The sequence below is a fragment of the Ctenocephalides felis genome, unplaced genomic scaffold (genome assembly GCF_003426905.1).
Source record: "Ctenocephalides felis isolate EL2017-DRISC unplaced genomic scaffold, ASM342690v1 CF-g0.4_SCAFFOLD_01492, whole genome shotgun sequence".
NCBI classification, from domain to species: domain Eukaryota; kingdom Metazoa; phylum Arthropoda; class Insecta; order Siphonaptera; family Pulicidae; genus Ctenocephalides; species Ctenocephalides felis.
This window is the reverse complement of record NW_020537646.1, coordinates 32430794-32450286: the sequence shown is the minus strand read 5'-3', so window position 1 is coordinate 32450286 and position 19493 is coordinate 32430794. Positions and strand designations below refer to the sequence as shown.

General features: G+C 28.2%; 1 protein-coding gene across 1 annotated transcript in view; it reads right to left on the bottom strand.

Moving 5' to 3' along the window:
- Nucleotides 1–18560, bottom strand: part of LOC113371128 (O-acyltransferase like protein-like) — a 22936-nt gene extending 4376 nt beyond the window's left edge. The window contains exons 1-12 of the mRNA XM_026611774.1: nt 18410–18560; nt 17355–17629; nt 8544–8773; nt 8124–8194; nt 7847–8037; nt 6946–7106; nt 6086–6254; nt 4741–4792; nt 4519–4660; nt 3968–4094; nt 2563–2752; nt 879–1045 (exon numbers count right to left, since the gene is read on the bottom strand). Coding sequence (XP_026467559.1) covers nt 879–1045; nt 2563–2752; nt 3968–4094; nt 4519–4660; nt 4741–4792; nt 6086–6254; nt 6946–7106; nt 7847–8037; nt 8124–8194; nt 8544–8773; nt 17355–17629; nt 18410–18560 — 1926 coding nt within the window. The remainder of the gene's footprint in view (nt 1–878; nt 1046–2562; nt 2753–3967; nt 4095–4518; nt 4661–4740; nt 4793–6085; nt 6255–6945; nt 7107–7846; nt 8038–8123; nt 8195–8543; nt 8774–17354; nt 17630–18409) is intronic.
- Nucleotides 18561–19493: the final 933 nt, after the last annotated feature.

Sequence of the window (19493 nt, the reverse complement as noted above, 5' to 3'; positions counted from 1 at the left end):
TTTTCTTAGCTATAACCTTTCGGAGCCCGAGACTTTTCCAACGAATACAAAATTATCGAAATCGGTTCGTGCGTTCTGGAGTTATATCGTCAGGAAGGAAATCCGACTTATTTTTTATGTATGTATGTAGATTATGGGGATCAAAATCTCTTGCGACCCCATATTTTTTTAACACACATTTTTTTTTTGGGGTCGCGACTCATAGTTTAAGAAGCCCTGATATAAAGTAACAAATACTATTTAAGGACGCAATAAAAATCAGTTTTTTTTAAATAAATCTTTTTTTTAAATTGAAATTACTGACTTTTATTGAATATATAATAATAAGAACTTTATTATTTGATTATGCTATATATTATCTAGGCTATATTAACACGCCTTTGAAATTTTGAATTCGGCAACGTTTTGTGTGGTATAAATATATTAGTTGTATATGTCATTTTCAGATATTTTTTGGGTAATTGTAATTTTATTATCAAATAATTGATAAGATTCAATTTGAACCTATAGTTTTTGAAAACGCGGGACAATCTGGGGCAAAAGCCTTAAATCTGGGACAATTAGGTTGAAATTCGGGACAGTCCCGATGAAACCGGTACATATGGCTATCTTATTACTAAGTCAGCAATTTTGATAAAAAATGATCTATCAAAAAAAAAACTGTTTTTTGTTGTTTCCTGAAAGAGTATTTATTATTTTAAATCATATTTAAGTTATAAAGCCCCGTCCCGGCTCGTCAAGTATTTCAAAATAGTTTTAAAATGTTTATTTATTGATTTGTTTAATTTTATTCGTATAATTAAATTTTATTTGCAAGCAATCTTTAATTAGTTGATTGGTTTAATTTAAATATTATTTGTTTACAATAATTATTAAATTAAATATTTCATTGCTCTTACCATCATGCTGAAGAATTCATAATATTGGGCGTTCCGCGTTTGCCCAACGTTATAGAAAAATACTGGAAATTGTGTGAGGTAAATTGAGTATGATAGCCGAGTGGCAACTTGAAAACCACGCCAGGACATTATCCTTGCTATTACACCTGAAAATAGAAATAACAGAAAATATATTATAGGGTTAAATATTTTATATAAATTATCAATTTATTCTCAAGTTACTAACGCTTATCAGAAACATTATTAATAGATGCTGTTTGATTTAAAAATTCAAAATAGCACATCTCAAAAAACTTTACTAATTGAGACAGCTAAAAATAAAGTAAAATATCAATATTAGGTGAAATACGGACAAAATAGTATATGAACAAAATGACATAGTGGTTTTGCCGTGTTTTTTGGTCCTTATTCAGCGCAATTTGTAATTATTTTTCTTCAAATTAATAATCTTGTACCAGTACTTGTGATTTCTATCAATTTTCAAATCCAAGTCTTTATTTAGCGCCATTTGTAATTATTTTTCTTAAAATCAATAATCCTATACCAGTACTTGTGATTTCGATCAATTTTCTTTCAATTATGAGGTGTTCGATGGAATTCTGATTAATTATTTATTTATGTTCATTTACGGACAAAATGACAAACCTATGCAATGAACAAAATGACACAGTGGCTTATTTGAAAATTGGCTAGTTTTAGGACTGCTTTGCGACTGTTTAACATAAAGAAAGCAAAGCACAATAATCAAATATTGTGTGTGGTTTTGCTGTGTTTTTTCGTTATCGTTATTTGTAATTATTTCTATTAAAATCAATCTTTTTTTGCCAGTACTAGTGATTTCAGTTTTATTGCAATTATCAGGTGCTTGATAGAATTTAGATTAATTATTTATTTATGTACACTTGCGGACAAAATGACATACTTAACAATGAACAAAATGACTTAGTACTATCTTGCAAGAACTACAGGGTAGATTATTTGTGGTCAAGAAAAAAGGAAAATAAAATCTGTTAAAGATGATTGGCTTTTACTCTAACTATTTCAAAAATAGACCGGTAATGAGAAGAGACTTGCATTTGTTGCAAAACCCTCCCTTTCCATTTGAGTCTGGCGAAGTTTGGTTACTTTCAATGATTTGTTCTTTTTCGACTTATTCATTATTTGCTGATGCCCCAAAGAAGACCAAACAATTTATTTATAAACTATTCTTGAAAATTAGTATCTCAGTATGTCCTTTCCTTAAATGTTATGTTGTCCATACTATATGCACAGAATGCATTTTGTAATTAGTTGCATTTTTCCTTACCAAATATATTATTATATTATAAATTAATTCTTAATTAAAAGATTATACTACTGGTAGTTAATGAACCAAAGATGAATAAAAACAATCGAGATGATTACAATATCATTAAATAATTATCATGAAAATAATCGTTTCATCCGTACTCCCCCTAAGAGGCGCTATTTTGATATTCAATAATTCAAAACACATCGCTTTAGAGAACCCATCGAGAGAAGAATTCATGTTAAGAATTAATTTTATAAATCTTTACTTTAAATTAGATTAATTTCTCTCATTACTCGATAAATTAATGTCAAATCTTTTTTTTCTGTATTAGTTTTTTAGTAATAAAAATATTTAATAAAATATAATTTTTACTTGGGTAGCCCCGATGAGAAGTTAGTATTATCCATGCGTAGAAGGCACACCAAGCCACAGGCGCCAGGGCTGCGTAAATAGCAGCGTGCGTAGGGTCATATTTGTAACTTAGGGAACCCATAGGCGAAGGCCCTAAGAATGACATCAAAAGCAACGAAGTCGCCACTGTCCAACCTATTTTCAATTGTTGCTGTAAAGTAAAAATATTTATTTTTATTCAGATTAAGGACGTACAATATTTTATATAAATTGTATGAAAATAATATATTGATAGATTTGTATGATAATAGTTTAACAAGTTATTAAACAATTATCAGAACTACTTCCTCTATCGGATGTTTCTGGTTAAGACGTATACATAAACATAATGGTTGGGAACGGTTGGGAGATTTCTTCTAATTAAATTTTGAAAGTTTTTTTTTGACGATTTTGATGCAACTTTGTACGACAATAGATTTCATAGTTTGCACATATTTGAATTTTCCTCGAATTTTGTAAAATAATTTTGGTTTACTTATTTTAATGAGCCCATCGTGATGCAAAGGCTAAAAACGTAGTTTAGCATAAAGTAGTTCCAGTTTTAATCCCAAGCAGGATGGTTACAGTTCTTAAAAATAATCTTAAGTGAAAATAGTCTTTCGTAGAAATTACTGCAATAAATATAAGCTCATCTCTATTAGATATCTAATTAGATAGTCCACACATGAAAGAATAGTGGTTAACCGCTGGATTGCTCTATCAAAAAAAAATACTAGGTTAAGACCAAATTTGGCCTCATTTGATTCAGAATGACTTGAAACGTCGAGAAAACATCGGAGCAAAAACGGATTTTTTTGCGAAAACAAACTTTTCTTTATGAAAGTTAATATTATTATGATTATTATAATCAGGTTAACAATTTAGTATTTTGTAAGCCAAATGATATAATTCGAAGATAAATCTAGTTTAAAGTTAATATTAAGATATTGTATTTTTTATTTGGCTCTTTTGTAAAATTTCTACTTTTATGTCGAACCGATATCAAGTAGTAGTGATATTTATTTTTATTTCCAAATATATATCGTAATATATTTACGTGTTACAAAACACCTTTCTTGTATGGCTACAATGTGTTCATATATATCATCACTATTAGAAAAAATAAGTTAACCAATGATTGCCTTCTGCAAAGTCAAGTTCATAGAGAACTTTTCATAGAAAACCTTTCATAGAGAACTCTTTATAGATAACTTTTCATTGAGAATTTTTTATAGAGAATTATTTTCATAGAGAACTTTTAGTTCTCATTGTAGTTCACAAACAATAACATAAACATCATAAATTAATTTTTAAATTCAGTTTTTTATTCAAACATTTTTTGCGAAGAAAGTTGTGCAGAAATGAGCCAGTATTTTTGATTTCTCACCTTTGTGAAAGTGATGGGTTTATCCATTTTCAATACTAGAGCAAGTAGGACACCTATTATGTACACCGTCGCTCGATGGGCTGGTAGAGTGTACATATTATTAGCTGTTTGAAATAATCTCGAAACTCTAAAAAATGATAAGAATTATTGATTTATTATTACAAGACAAGATCGAAGAATATACTTAAGTATCAATGCAAACAATATGCAATAATTGCAATTGATAATAATCGATGCAAACCCATTTTCTAACTTGAATTGTTCTATAGTTATTTTGTGAATGCAATTTAGAGATGGTTTTAATGTGATAAGTTTTTTGGCATTGTTTTTACATATGTATATATTTTTACAAACTTGATATAATTTTATATGTTAAAATGTATCGAACAATATTTTCAAAAAATATTTTGTAAAATCATCTCATAAAATTAATAATAATTGAAACGTAAATGGTTTGAATGATAAAATATTTATTTGATTATTCGTATTTAGCACTTTATACTTTAAACTTCTATTAATGATATTAATTACAAAACGTATTAAATACTTACGAAGTTCCAAAATATATATAATTACTAAGTTTCCTTGTTTCTGTTACATAATATCTTCCCATAGTCGATACAATTGCTAAGGTTAGTAAAATTGTAGTAAAGCCTTTGGGCCATCGGTATAGATAAAAAATTATTGGAACAGCTGAAAATATGCGAAGACATCGGATTTAAAATTTGTTTTTTTATCAATAACACTTTCAATATAGATAATATTAAATTTACCTGCAAAAAATAGCTGCGTGTCAATGCCTACATGGTGCGTATGAGTGAGGCACTAAGACAAATTAAAAATATAATGTTTTTAATAAATAATTTTAATTACTGTACATAATATGTATCTATAATCCTGTACATACATAACTGTACATAATATGTATCAAGATACGAGCTTTGATGGGGTAGGAGTTTTTTAAGAAAATGTTAATAGCAATATGAATATATGAAAATGTTCGTCAGTTGTAACAATGATTTTCCTATCATAGAGACAAATTGACTGCTTTGACAGTAAATTATATTTAATTATATATGTTTTCTCGAATTCATAAACTTCTGCTTCGGAAAGTTAATTAATAAATGGTTAACTTATTTTTAATATTCAAAAAACTTAGAACAAAAACCATAGTGCTGGAACGAACTAATAGCAATTTCATGAATTTATATTAGAAAATTTGTTTCGAGATACGAGCGTGGTTATGAAATCAATCAGATAATTTGAAGTTATAATATTACTTGCAAACTCCGTTTCGCCACCAGATGGTTTCGTGAGAAAGATGAAGAAATTTTTTGTTTGTTTTATATTTGAAAAGGAAAAATTTGATCAGAAAAAAAAACCGACTTATTTTTATATATATAGAAGATAATCTATTTGCAATTATTTAAAACAATTGCAATTATTGATTATTTTTAATGCTCAAATTTTTAATTACGGTGCGTGAAGTTTCTAGCAATTTGCATTAGGGCACGCACCACTAATTTTCTTAGCTATAAACCTTGCGGAGCCCGAGACCTTTCCAACGAATGCAAAATTATCGAAATCGGTTCGTGCGTTGTGGAGTTATTTCTTCAGGAAGGAAAGCCCGACTTATTTTTATATATATATAGAAGATTATGAATTGTAATAACAAATTTGTATGTATAAATAATCAGAAGCATGTATAAAGATTGGAAAACTAGAATTAAAAATGAATTAAAGTGGTATAAGATGTAAGAAGGGTTTAGAAGATGAAATGAATAGATAGTAAAGAAGAAAAAGAAAAAACCGGAAAGAAGGAAAAGAAGAAAGAAGAAAAAGAGTAAATAAGAAAAGGAGGATATCAGAAAAAGAGAAAATAAGAAAAAGGGGAAAGAAGAAAGAACGAAAGAACAGAATGAAGATAAGTTGAAAAGTATATACGATAAGAAGAATAGGATATAAATGAAGAAGATAGTATGAAACTGAAGATTATATAGAATATGATTGTATAGAACTAATTTTGTAGGTGTCTAACTGCTCGAGTAAGCGAGGCCAAAAAACACTAAAGGTCACTTAAACTTGAATATATCATATTATTAACATTTGAATACTCACCATGTTTTCAAATCCAAAATAATTGTGTATGAACAACATATTTCTCCACCAGTTCTTTTTACATATATCTGCGTGATGTGTGACCACAAGACCCCATTGAGGTCCCGAACCCAAATATGGTAAAACATGCGTGCAAAATAATATTAATGCTCCAAGTCCTGGTGCTATCCTAGAATATAATTATTAAACTATGAAAGCAAAATCATGTAAGTTATAACGATATACAAAATAATGGAATCATTGATTTTATTACCAAATAATTATTACCAGTCAATATGTATAACATATTCATAATTATTGACAAATGAAAAATATTGCAATATTTATTGTGAGAGGTCAGTAAGAACTTTTATTCGCGGTACTAATGTTTCAGTCCAACAAATGTTTCTGATTGGGTGTCGATTACTTATGTATCATGTTAGTATGCAAAATAATTATTTTTGGTGTTTTATATTTAACAGTTGATCAAAATATTAAAAATAATATATATTGACCACAAAACGATTCAAACTCTGTACTATTACTATTACTATACTTTATGAATGTATTACATTTAATATGTAATTATAATTTTAATTAGCATATGTGATGTATACATATAGCTTGCAAGCTTGAATATTACGCCAAGTTTCTCTGCCATGAAAATATTTTTTCAATTTTTTTTTGGTTAATGCATTCAAATTTGATTTGATATTTCTCATAATTTGGTAAATAATTTTTAATTTTCTTTGGTGAATGTATTTGAATTTGAGATCGATATTTTTTGTAATTGATTGTAAAAAAATATCATTTCACAAGATGTTATGAAATAATATTTAAACTTATCTTAGAAATATTTGTACTATTTGTAAAATATTCACCTGAGTAATCTAGAAGCATATTCACCTAAAATACTGACTTTGTCCCCACGTCTCAGTCTTCCTAGTAAAGCGTATGTGGTTAAAAGACCACTGAGCATCAGGAATGGATCTGTGTACAAACTGGCAGCTCTGCCAATAACTGTCCAGGGTTTTCCAATATACTATGATAAAAATATTATATAGTTAGGCGATATATACTAGCTACTTAAGTACATGAAATTACTTATAAACAATTATTGCAAACAATTTGTTTCAATATTATTCTCTGTTAAAACATACATCGGAAATTTGTTTCTGGGAATAGGGAGTATTTTCAAGAGTAAGTTTTAAATAATAATTTTAATTGAAAAAATGAACGCTTTAGTTCTTTTCAAATTTGCTCTTCAGTAATTAATCTAGGACAGATATATATATATATATATATATATATATATATATATATATATATATATATGGTGGTTTTTAGGATTTCTTTATAGGTTAAGTGGTTGATAAATATTCCTATGTGTCAAAATATTTGAGTTGACGAATACTATACATATGGCGCAAGAATTTACTTAAATGTTAATAACAAATATAAGGAACTTTTAATTGGCGTGCGCTCTATCTAAATGTTTATATTAAGATCTAATACTTTTAGAGATTCATTTTTTATTAATTTGGAAGCATTGGGAGCGAAGAAATTCGAAAATGTCCATGTTAAGGACCACCCTAATATATATATATATATATATATATATATATACATATATATATTTCTTTGAAGCGGTGTTGCATAAACTTGTGCCTATTGTACGACAATCGGCATGATAATCGATGTAACTTGTGTAATTTTCTATTAAAAAACAACTTAATTCGTGAGAAACCTTTGAATAAAAAATAAATGTTGTTATTAACTTACCTCAACCATAGCCGTTCTATTTACATAAGGAATAAAAAATAAGGCGAGAGACTTATGCGATATAATAAGCATGAAGGCGTTCAAAAATCTTATGCCATGAGCTGCATGAATTTCTGAAGATTCATTTGGTTTCTTTGTTGCAATCAGTTGGAGACCATTTTTATATAAGGAAAATGATACCAACAACTCATCTAAGGACGAAGATCAGAGATATCGGATTTATTAATAATTATCTAAATATTTATAAATAATAATCAGTAAATAAAACGTTACTTACTTGGATTTTCGGTCATAAGGTCGTATACGGTGGAGACGAATGTAATTGATATTATGAATGCAAAAAATATCCTGAAATGTAAATTTTATTAGCGTTTTGTTTGTTGAACAGAATATTTAATTACATATTTTGATTTTAAAATTCATTCAAACAAAATAGAAAATCGGTACCCTATATTTTCTTATACTTATCATAAAGTTGGTCTTAGCAAAGGGAGATTATTAACTTTTGTTAGATTTTGTTAATTATTCAATATTATGCGAATAAAACTCATGTGGAACATGACAGAACAAATTAACTTACTTTTTTTTAATTTTGATGATTTGGTTCTTAAACATCATTTGATTTTTTGTTTTTAATATTTATTAAAACAAAAACTTTTCTTTATGGTATGAAAATAAAATATTTAAAAAAGATTACCAGGCTAGTATGTTTCCTCTAGTCCATTCTCCCTTTTCACGATCGTTGTCTATCATATTTCTGGTTTGGCACATTTCAGGGTCAACACGCACCCTAATTCTAAGACCCGTGTTTTCAGCATATGGTCGTATTGATGTAGCTAATGAAGCTTCTACGTCATTTGATGTACACGCATTTGGCACACATAAAGCCCAACCTGTTTGGGAAAATCTGGGAACTCTGTGTCCTGGCTAAAGATAAAAAATATATACTTATTGTTTATCTTATTCCAGTTCTGAAATTCGAATTAGTTAATTTTTAAATCAATTAAATAAGTAAATCAATTAGGCTGCGTTAAATAAAATAGATATTTGTGAAATATTTATTGCTAACAGTTACTGCTTATTGTGAAAAAGAAACAGATTGCAGACTAAAAGTTAGTTATTGATAGATCTCACATAATATATATTAATCTCATAGATTAATATATATTATGTTAGCATATAATTATGATACTGGATACTGTTGATAGTTTTTGAATACAAAACTTATAGTTTCATAAAGCTCCTCAAGTTTGTACTTAAAACTAAATAAAGCTGCAATACCGTTTATTAAATTCGTTTTAATTATGAAATTATTTATTTCAAATAAGTTCTCCTGAACTTAAGCCACAGAGATATGTTTGTAAATGTTATGACAAAATAAGTTTAAATTTGCGTTCTTGCTAATTTGGCTTAAAAAATAAATTATGCTTTATAGATTTCTTTTATTAAAACGGTTTTTGATCAGTGATCTGTGTGTGTGGTTTTAAAAGTTTTGATCGAAAAAGGATGTTTCAACAAGAATATGATTGAAATGGCATAAACGCTCGAATCTTGTAAAAGTTGTTTCAAAAATTAATTTGAATTGGAACTCGGAAAAATCGTTTTTTTTAATTTATCAGCACACAAAAAATTAAACTGTTGCGCCTGATAGATCTCAACAAAAATTTTACCTGCGAATGAGTGTAGCATAATTTTCAGAGATTTTTGAGACCTAATTTAAATATGGTCAAAGTAAAAAGCTAATTATAACAAATTCATGGTGTTTTTATGTCGCTGATGTTGATGAATGAAAATAATTAATGCTATTATTAATTGCTCCATCAGTTTATTAATACATTTATTTACCATATTAATTTACTTAAATATTTTGAATAAATTGTATAATTTTAAATGGCTTGTTACAAATTTGTAATTGACCATCACTAATCATCAATATTAAGTAATTTATTATTTAATTCTTATTTTAACTTTACTATTTATATATCATTTTGAATTTAATATGCATCTGACTATACATTTTCAATTTAGTTCATTAAAAAATTTTATTAAATACTAGCAAACCCGACGAACTTTGTTTCGCCACCAGATGGTTTCGTGAGAAATATGAAAAAATTTTTTGTTTGTTTTATAATTGATAAGGAAAAATTTAATCTTATACAACAGTAATGAATTTATTTTTTGGTCTGACGTTAACACAAACAAAGCGGATGGTTTTCCAACTCGTGAACAGGCAACGTATACCTGCCCATGTGCAAAACAATGATTTTTTAAATAATCTATTTGAAATTTATCCCGCAAACACTAAGCGATTGGCCTTGCGACTTGTTTTTGTAAACGCAGGGCAAACTACAAATTGCAATTGTTTGAAGTCAAAAGGAAGACCAGTCGGAATCATTGGTATGTCACCAAATCGCCAGCAATTTTTGATTGAATGGTGAAATTCAGTGCGTGTACATCATTATTCTTTGCGGCAAGAATTGCTTGTTGACTTAACCAAGCATAATTCTGATAATTCTCACTAATGTCATTACTCAAATTTTTAATTACGGTGCGTGAAGTTCCAGCAATTTGCAGTAGGGCACGATGACACTAATTTTCTTAGCTATAAATCTTGCTGAGCCCGAGACCTTTTCAACGAATGCAAAATTGTCGAAATCGGTTCGTGCGTTCTGGAGTTATTTCATCAGGAAGGAAAACCCGACTATATTTTTATATATATAGAAGATTAACATAATCTAGAGCAGTACCTTAGTGTTAAATCGGCAAATTGATGGAAGTTTTCACCTTTTTATGTTGGTAACATTTTTTATATTAGTAAGAAACAAAGAAACCTTAAATATGGTGAAGAATATATCGATCTATACTCGATATGGACTTGACTAATAATAATGAAACTATCATTAAATTTGTACATATTTGTACATTGTATGATTTGTATGTTAACACGTTTGCTCTCAAAATTAGTCAATAAAATAAGAAAACAAAATTTTGGTATGAAAAAATAAATAAATATTAATAAAATATTCATAAAATACATGACAATTTGACTTTACTTTTTTCTGGCAGGATGTTTATTATGCATATTCGTATTCATTATTTTAAAGCACTAGGTCAGTTACATTATGTTTTATTTATGCAACTAATGATCAATGAATTGTTATTTACTCATTGTTTTACTATCACATTATATTATCATTATCTTATCGTTCATTGTTTTCTAAATGAATTTCTCATAATCTTTATCTTTAATTGTATCTAGATAATTAATATACCATATCGTATAGATCTGAGATGAAATCTGCCAAATTGTTTGAAGATCTTGTATTATAATGTTCATATTTTTACATATTGAAAGAAGTTTTAAAATATGTTAAACTCAAAAAATATGGACTTTTTCGGCGTTCACTAAATTAAAATACTTTCAAGATATGCTTTTCGAAATTTACTTGTTATTGCTTATCTTATAAGTGCTTTTAAAAATGCGATTTAGAAGAAAAACCATCTTGCAAAATAGTACGTAATTAATGGCACTTTTAGTGGATAAATCATCTTCTAAAATAATGTGTAATAAATGACACTTTTAGTATAAATAATTTTAATAAATGTTTATTTTATTAATATTTCAACTTATATTTTAAACAGCTTTAAAATCATTTTTAGATACGTGAAATTAATCAAATGTAAATAAAAATATAAAACTATTCAAGACTCAAAATAGATTCCATAGCACAAAAAATCCTTAATATTGCAGAGAATTATTTTATTGTTATTTATCTCACTTAATTTTTTTAAGAATTTATTTTTGTTATATATGTTATTATATATTATTATTATATTGTTGAAATAATATAAATAATACCATTTCTTTTCATAACAATATTGCACGGTCAAAGGTTCTATAAGTTTTCGAACTTTTAATTTTTATTCTTTATTCAATGAAATATTAAAAAGATTGAATTATTTTAATCATATAAGACTTATGTTACATTTTAAGTTCTATTTTAAGACATGAAATTACGAAAGTTTCATGGAATACATGGAATACTTAATTATTTCGTACATTATTAATATATGGAATATTTTATTTATATTTATTGGAATTATTATTATGAACTTATATTATCCAATTATAAGAAAGCTTGCTATTTTTGGATCAAAGATATGACTGAATTTAAAAAATAAAAGTTAATCTTATATATAAAAATGGATCGCAAAATGTGTTGGTAAGCGCATAACTCAACAACGCCTGGACCAATTTGGCCAATTCTTTTTTTAAAATATTCGTTGAAGTCCAAGGATGGTTGTTACGGCGAGAAAAAAACGAATAATTGCCGGGAAAACCCTAAAAACAGCCCTTTTCTTCTTTAATCGAGTAGGCAACGCAATTTGTAAAAAAACAATGATCTACGTCATGACATTTTGTGTAGTTTTTGATAAACTAATTTTAAATATTTGTATATAAACATAGAAATATCTTTCTATTAATTAACGAACTATATTGGCAGCCAAAAACATTGATGTAAATTAATTAAATTTCAAAATTCAAGAACAAATTACAGGCGAATCAGTTGATTCGGCAACTAACCAAGACGATCCACCGGAGTTTTTAAACTTGCTGGATTTGCTAGGATTTTCACCTCACAATCTTCAATTAAAGGTTGGATCGGCAATTATAATGTTGCGAAATATCGACCAACTATATTCAAAGGATAGTATAAAGCAGAAGATGTTCTCGCACCATGCATCCCAATGCGTTTCCAGTGCGTTTATGGTATCATTAAGTGTTTGTGGTATTAATTTAGAAAACCCATGTTTCTCACATGGAAAATTGTATGTTGTTTGTTCCCGTATTGGAAAACCATCAGATTTATTTGTCTATGCGCCAGGTAATCAAACAAAAAACATCGTTTATCACAAAGCACTACAATGAAAACTGAACTGATTTTTGAGTTATGAGTTACATTATTAAAATTACTTCTTTTTAAATGCTTATAGTGTTTTATTTAATTATTTTAAATTCACAGCGAATTATTACCAAGGTGACGGTTCTGTTCAAAATAATTTTTTGCAAAGAGTAGAAAAAAAATAGGCACAAAACACCGCCACATTACAATTTTTTTTTGGCAGGACGAAGTCTGTCGGGCCGGCTAGTTTAATTATATAACTTTCCATAACTTTCATTTCAACAGGTCATATCAGTAGAGGAATAAATAAATTCATCAATTATTTATTTAAAATCGTAACGCTTTTACTATTTCTTCGACATCGTTGGAATCTAGCAAAAAAATGAAGAATATCTTATTTTATGCATATTTTATAGAGTTTTTATAACGTGTATGCGAATTGGACACATTAACATTTTTTTTTTCGTTTGATCTTGAATAAAACCGGAGTAAGGTACAAACACCTGATTCGACCTCGAAAATAATTTCACTTTCATTTAATAGTCAAGTAAGAGAACTGTGTCAAATAATTAAAAGATTTTTACTTGTTTGCTATGGATATATTTATAAATATTAATATTAACTATGATGTATCCCAAATGTATTTAATTAAAGCAAGAAAATTGCAAGTACTTACAGTTTTATAAATAAGCTTTAAGATTATGCTAATAGTGTGAAACTTTAAATAATGTGTATATATAATGCAAAATATATTAAATTAAATAAAAATTAACTATATTATATAACTGTATGAAGCCGATTGGCGTATAAATAAATAAGTCATTTTTTCAGATTTTAGAGTATATATGAGTTTTTGGTAATAATATTTACTTTGATTTTACACTAGGCAAATTATCTGATTGATTAATATGAACTCTTGGTGCATGGCATTGTGCCTTAAAGCAAATTGCTTCCTTATCGCAAGTTAAAATTTTTTAAAGCTTACAAAAGATTACATTTTTTTGTTAAATTCTAAGGTTCAGAAACCTTCGAAACGTGTAGATATGCAAAAAATATCATTTTCGATTTTTGGACGATTACAATAACTTTCTCTACATGAAGTTAATAAAACGAAGAAATAAGATTGTACTAAATATTACCATTTCTTATTGTTAGTTATTTCTTAGTATGTCTCTGATTCAAATTGTCGCTTTTTAAATGTTATATGTATTGTGTATGGGCACTGATCCTTAAATTAGTTAGAAATTGGTTGATTCGTGCTCTCAAAAACGTGCGAAAAATTGTATCCGCACATACATATACAAGCACACATGCATACATACGTGCACACAGACAAACATATACATCCATTTTTTTAAGATATTTCAAAATGTTCAAAAAGGTAAAACTAAAAATTTTCATTTTTGATTTTGTTTGCGATTAGTACTGTATCTTACCTTACGGTTATAAAAATTATACATATTATTAAAATCTGTATCAAAAATTGAAAATTTTATATTCAAATAATACACAGGGATTGTACAATAAGAAAAATAAGATGGTGTTTGTCGTTATATTTAGAACTGTAAACAAGTAAAACTCATGTCCATTTAGTAGATTGTTGGAGTATTTTTAACTTCTGTTTGCTATAATAATTTGTTAATAATTATATTTTTTGTTTTTGTTTATCCTTTTTGTAAAAAGAAATATAATAGTAAACTAGTTGGTATTGGTATTTTGCCTTTAGGCAAGTTACATGAATTTCCCGAAATGTGTAAATAATCGACTTAATCAATAAAAAATAAATTAATTTATGAGTGATTATAAGTATTCCGAGTGGATTTATTACACATCATTGCAAACGAACGAACGAACACGTTAACTCGGAGTATTTTCTAAAAGCCAATTATCAAAAATCAATAATTTTAACTAATCAATAATTATAATTGAACCAGTTTTCGTAGGACTTTTATGTTTTAGTATGTTAATTAAGACCAAGTACCCTACCGTTATACCAAGTAAATCGTCTAATTTTAATTTTAACAAATGTCAAAAAAATACTCATTTTATTAAACTTTGATGAATTTTTAAAATTAAACTACTTGTCATAAGGCCGTAATATTTCAGTAAGTTTTATAAGACCATGATATAAATCGCCAAAAAAGTTCCATTAAAATCGGCTCAATTTTTTTTCAACAGTTAATTACAAAGAGACGGCTCAGTCGATTTGCACCTAAAACTAATCAGTATCATTTCCAGCTAATATCTTTCAAACAGTTTCTTGAATCATTCGAATCGGATAATCTTTGCTCTCGAAATCGTGGACAAAAAATTGTATCCAAACATACACATATATACTACATACACACTCACATACCCAACACACACACACACATACATACATCAATTTTTTTGTAAAAGGTTTGCCAAAATGTTCAGAAACCTTTGAAACGTGAAGATATGCAAAAATTTTCATTTTCGACTTTTTTTGCGATTACTATAACTTACCCTACGGGAGGTTAAAAATAAGGAGAATTTTACTATTGCCCAATCAGAACCCAATTATTATAAATCGATACTAAATTCTAGTCTATTTGATTTAATCCGCATCATGATTTGTTGACCTCGATATAGTATATGTTAATTAATGGAGATTATTGTGAAATGCTTTCACTTCGCATACGTTAAAGTTATGTATTTATGTTAGTAGTGACAATGAAATAGCGATTATTTAATATCGCGTGTGTGAAGCACATGTGCTTGTTTACTCGAAAGCGAAAGTTTACCATTACATTACATTTACACTGCATGCAATGTGTAAGCGAATGTCAAGTTCAAATTCATAACATCACGATAAGGAAGTTATTTGAAGTAAAAGTTTTATTTATATTTTATTTTGTTTTCTGCGATATTGAAATATTTCAATTAATGATTAGATGTTTGTTGGCTGTGACATATGAATTATATTAAATAAATATAGATTTATATTAATTCTGAAAAATAATGAGCTATTATAAATTCTAAGCTTAATGCCATTGGCTTGATTTATTTTTTAACTTCCCGTAGGGTAAGTTACAGTAATCGCAAAAAAATCGAAATTAAAATTTTTTGCATATCTTTATGTGTCAAAGGTTTCTGAACATTTTGGCATACTTTAGAAAAAAAATTATATTTTGTATTACCGAAATGAAGAACTGAATAAATTTTTGGGAAGGTAGGTCTATCGGTTTCAGAGATCCAATCAAAAAAGTAACTAGTTGGTGTATGGCATCGTGCCTTAAGGCAAATTGCTAGAACTTCCCGCACCGTAACGAAATGTTCGAGGAATACTGGATGTTTTCAAATAGATTATTATAAATATTGTAACATTGTCTAATATTTATAAGAATTATATAAACTGAAAAGCAAAGTTGAAATTATTTGTTTAAAGTATATTAGAACTATAGTCAGAATTCAAAATAAAATCTGATATACACAAACAATTTTTTTTGAACAGAAAAATTGAAAAAAAAAATTGAAACAAATTTTTTTTTTCCAAAATCAATTATTTTGTTAAGACAAGCAGAAAGTTCTTTGAATCATTAAATAGGACGCTTAGTTCTCCCAAAAACTACCATTTTTTTACATATTTAGCTCCGTATCTTCGAAATGGCTAGGCCTGCCTTTGCCAAAAACTAATAAACACTTCTCCCAATCATTACTAATTGAATGTTTTTTAGATCATTCAAATCGGATACTCCGTTCTCTCAAAAAGTCGATTTCTATTTTCTGCACTCTTTGCCCCGTGTCTCCAAAACGGCTGGACCTGCTTTTGCCAAACACTAATCAGCTCTTCTCCCTATCAATAGGAATCGAATGTTTTTTGAACCATTCAAATCGGTTGATCCGTGCGCCCGAAAACTTGGCTGAAAATTTGTATCCATACATACATACACACACACACACATCCATTTTTTCTGAGGTATGCCAAAATGTTCAGAAACCTTCAAAACGTCGAGAAATGCAAACATTTTCATTTTCGATTTTTGGCCCATTTCTATAACTACTCTACGGGAAGTTAATTATATCGTGAAATATAATTGTATTTTTGATCGGTTAATTATATGAACAAAAATTAATCAAGCGATTTAAAAAAATATTGAGATTGAGTTCATTATTGTCTAAAACATTTTTCATATTTATTAGGTATGTAATTGCTTATCATGAATTTTATTTATGAATATACGTGCACTATTTTGCTATAATGAATTTTGGTGCAAACTTGCTAATAATATGGTAAGGTATTCAAAACGAAAGTGGTATCTTTCGTTGTAAGTTTTTTTGATTGTGAGCACTGTTGTTTTTTTACAAGACCCTAATATAATTTTTTAAATATACTTTTTTCAATTGTTTTTTGAGATGTATTGTTTATTTTAATACGTTAGATGCAACAGATTTCTTTAAATATTCTCTATAAAAGTTTGGGTGGGCGGTAAAAAGGACCAACTCAAAACCTTTCCCATGGCAAAGGTGTAAACAATAAATTCTAATAAATTTGATTGAATTTTATTTTACTTCTTCTAATATGGATTCAAGAAATAAGCTGTCATCTTTTATATAAAATATATATTTTTTTTTTTACTTACGTCTTCCAAACGGCTCTGAAAAGCATAATGACTCTGTACCAATTTGTGCAATTTTGCAAGCTTCTCATTTCCTGGCAAGAGATTTTGCGGCAATTTTATTTCTAAATACGCTAAACAATATTTTCCTCGTATAGCATCTTCATGTGCTGTTTTAATATCAAAATATTGTCCTGTCTTCGTTTCTGACTCAATATTTAAGCACTGATCAAAGTCACCAAATTGGTTGATATTACCATTAAGAATGCCAGAGGATAGTTTTCCTGAAGCATCATGCACTGTAAAAAATAATGCTAATAAATTTTTTTGTCAAAAAGATGTTAAGAAATGTTCATATAGTTAAACAAATGAAAACTAGAATAAAAATACAATATTATTTGATTCCATAAGAATTTTGTAAATTTTTGTTAATTTTCCTGATATTTATCATAAAACAAACATGCAATCTTGCTGCAATTTTCCTGCAGAAAAAACTCTTATCAAATATTGACCATAGGATATATTGGACAATGTTTGAAATGATAGTAGTTAAATAAATAGAAATAAAATTTTATTCAAAACATAGATTTTATTTATTGACCTCTGAAATATTATTATTTATTGATCTGGTACTCTTATAATTAGTATTACTCCAAAAATTCTTTCAATTTTATAACATATGTTTTCTGAGCTTAGTTTCATAATTATATCCAATCTAAAACAAAATCATTTTAAATGTGAAGGAAAATTTCATACTTTGATGGTTGGTGAAAGATAATCTTATTTATTATTTTATTGCATCTAATTGCTTTGTAAATTGTTAATTAAACAATAATTATAATAATATGGCAAATATTATAATAATCATTGTTTAGACCAGCTTACATATAATGAATTAAATCCGCAATGTATAGAAAATCAAGTGTGAAATTTAATCAAAGATTAATTTTTACATAAATTATTTCTTTTAATTATATTATTTGAAACACATACAATTTTCAAACATTATTTGCTCATAATGTTTCTTTAATAATACTCAAGTCAAGTTGATAAATAAACTAATATAATAATTAACTTACTTTTCAGTGCCCAAAACTCAAAATTTTGCAATGCTGCCAAGTACTTCTTACTCTGAGAGCGGCATTTTGCTGATACCGTTGGACTTGCTGCAGGATCAAATGGAGGTAAAATTTGCAACCATTTTTCTGGGATCGATCCCAAATTATCCATAACTGAAAAACAAAGCATGTTATTTGTAATGCATTGTCGAAACAAAATTTTAATTTTTGATTTCTTCCGTTACTATTAAATATATTGGTTATATTTAGCACGTTTCTACAGGGTGCGCCACCAAAATCCGGACAAATTCAACAAAAAGTTCATCACAAATTTTTGCCATGAATAAATTTATTTAAAGAAAAACCCTTTTACATAATGATTGATACATCTATGGAGATAATAATTATTCAATATATCCTCCATTAGCTGCTACAACGGCCTCTAATCTTGGTCGAAAACGTTCGCATGCTCTCTGGAGTGTGGCGCGGTCCATTTCGGCGAATGCTTCTTCAATAGCGACCATCAATGATGTCAAATTGGGATGATGAGACTTGTTAGTGATCCTTTCAATCACGCTCTACACGTAATAGTCCAAGGGGTTCAGGTCTGGACTGTTAGGGGGGCAGAATTCCTTAGACCAAAACATGTTCATGTTGTCCGAGAGCCAATTTTGGACCAAATGGCTCGTGTGGGCCGGTGCACCATCTTGCTGGAATACATACGGTCTTCCAGATGCAATATCTTCCATTTTTCTTAGAGACTGACCTGGATCCTCTGAGATAAGCGCTTGGGTTCTTTTTATGGCTTCTGAAGTTCGTGACGAACATTTTTTTGAGTGGGGCTTTCTTGCAGGTGTGTTAGAACACTCTCCATACTTGTCCTTATCAGTGTATTTGGACAAAACATCGTAGACAGTTGATTTTGGGTAACCAAAAAATCTAATTATCTCCGTCGCTGACCGTCCAGCGCGGTGGCCTTCGATGATTGCGGCTCTTCGAATAAACTCTGGGCTTGTTTCCGACATGGTGGCAATTTCTATACTGACATTATTAACTTTAGTCTACGAGGTATTCAGACACTGAAAGCGACATCTTTCAGAAGTAT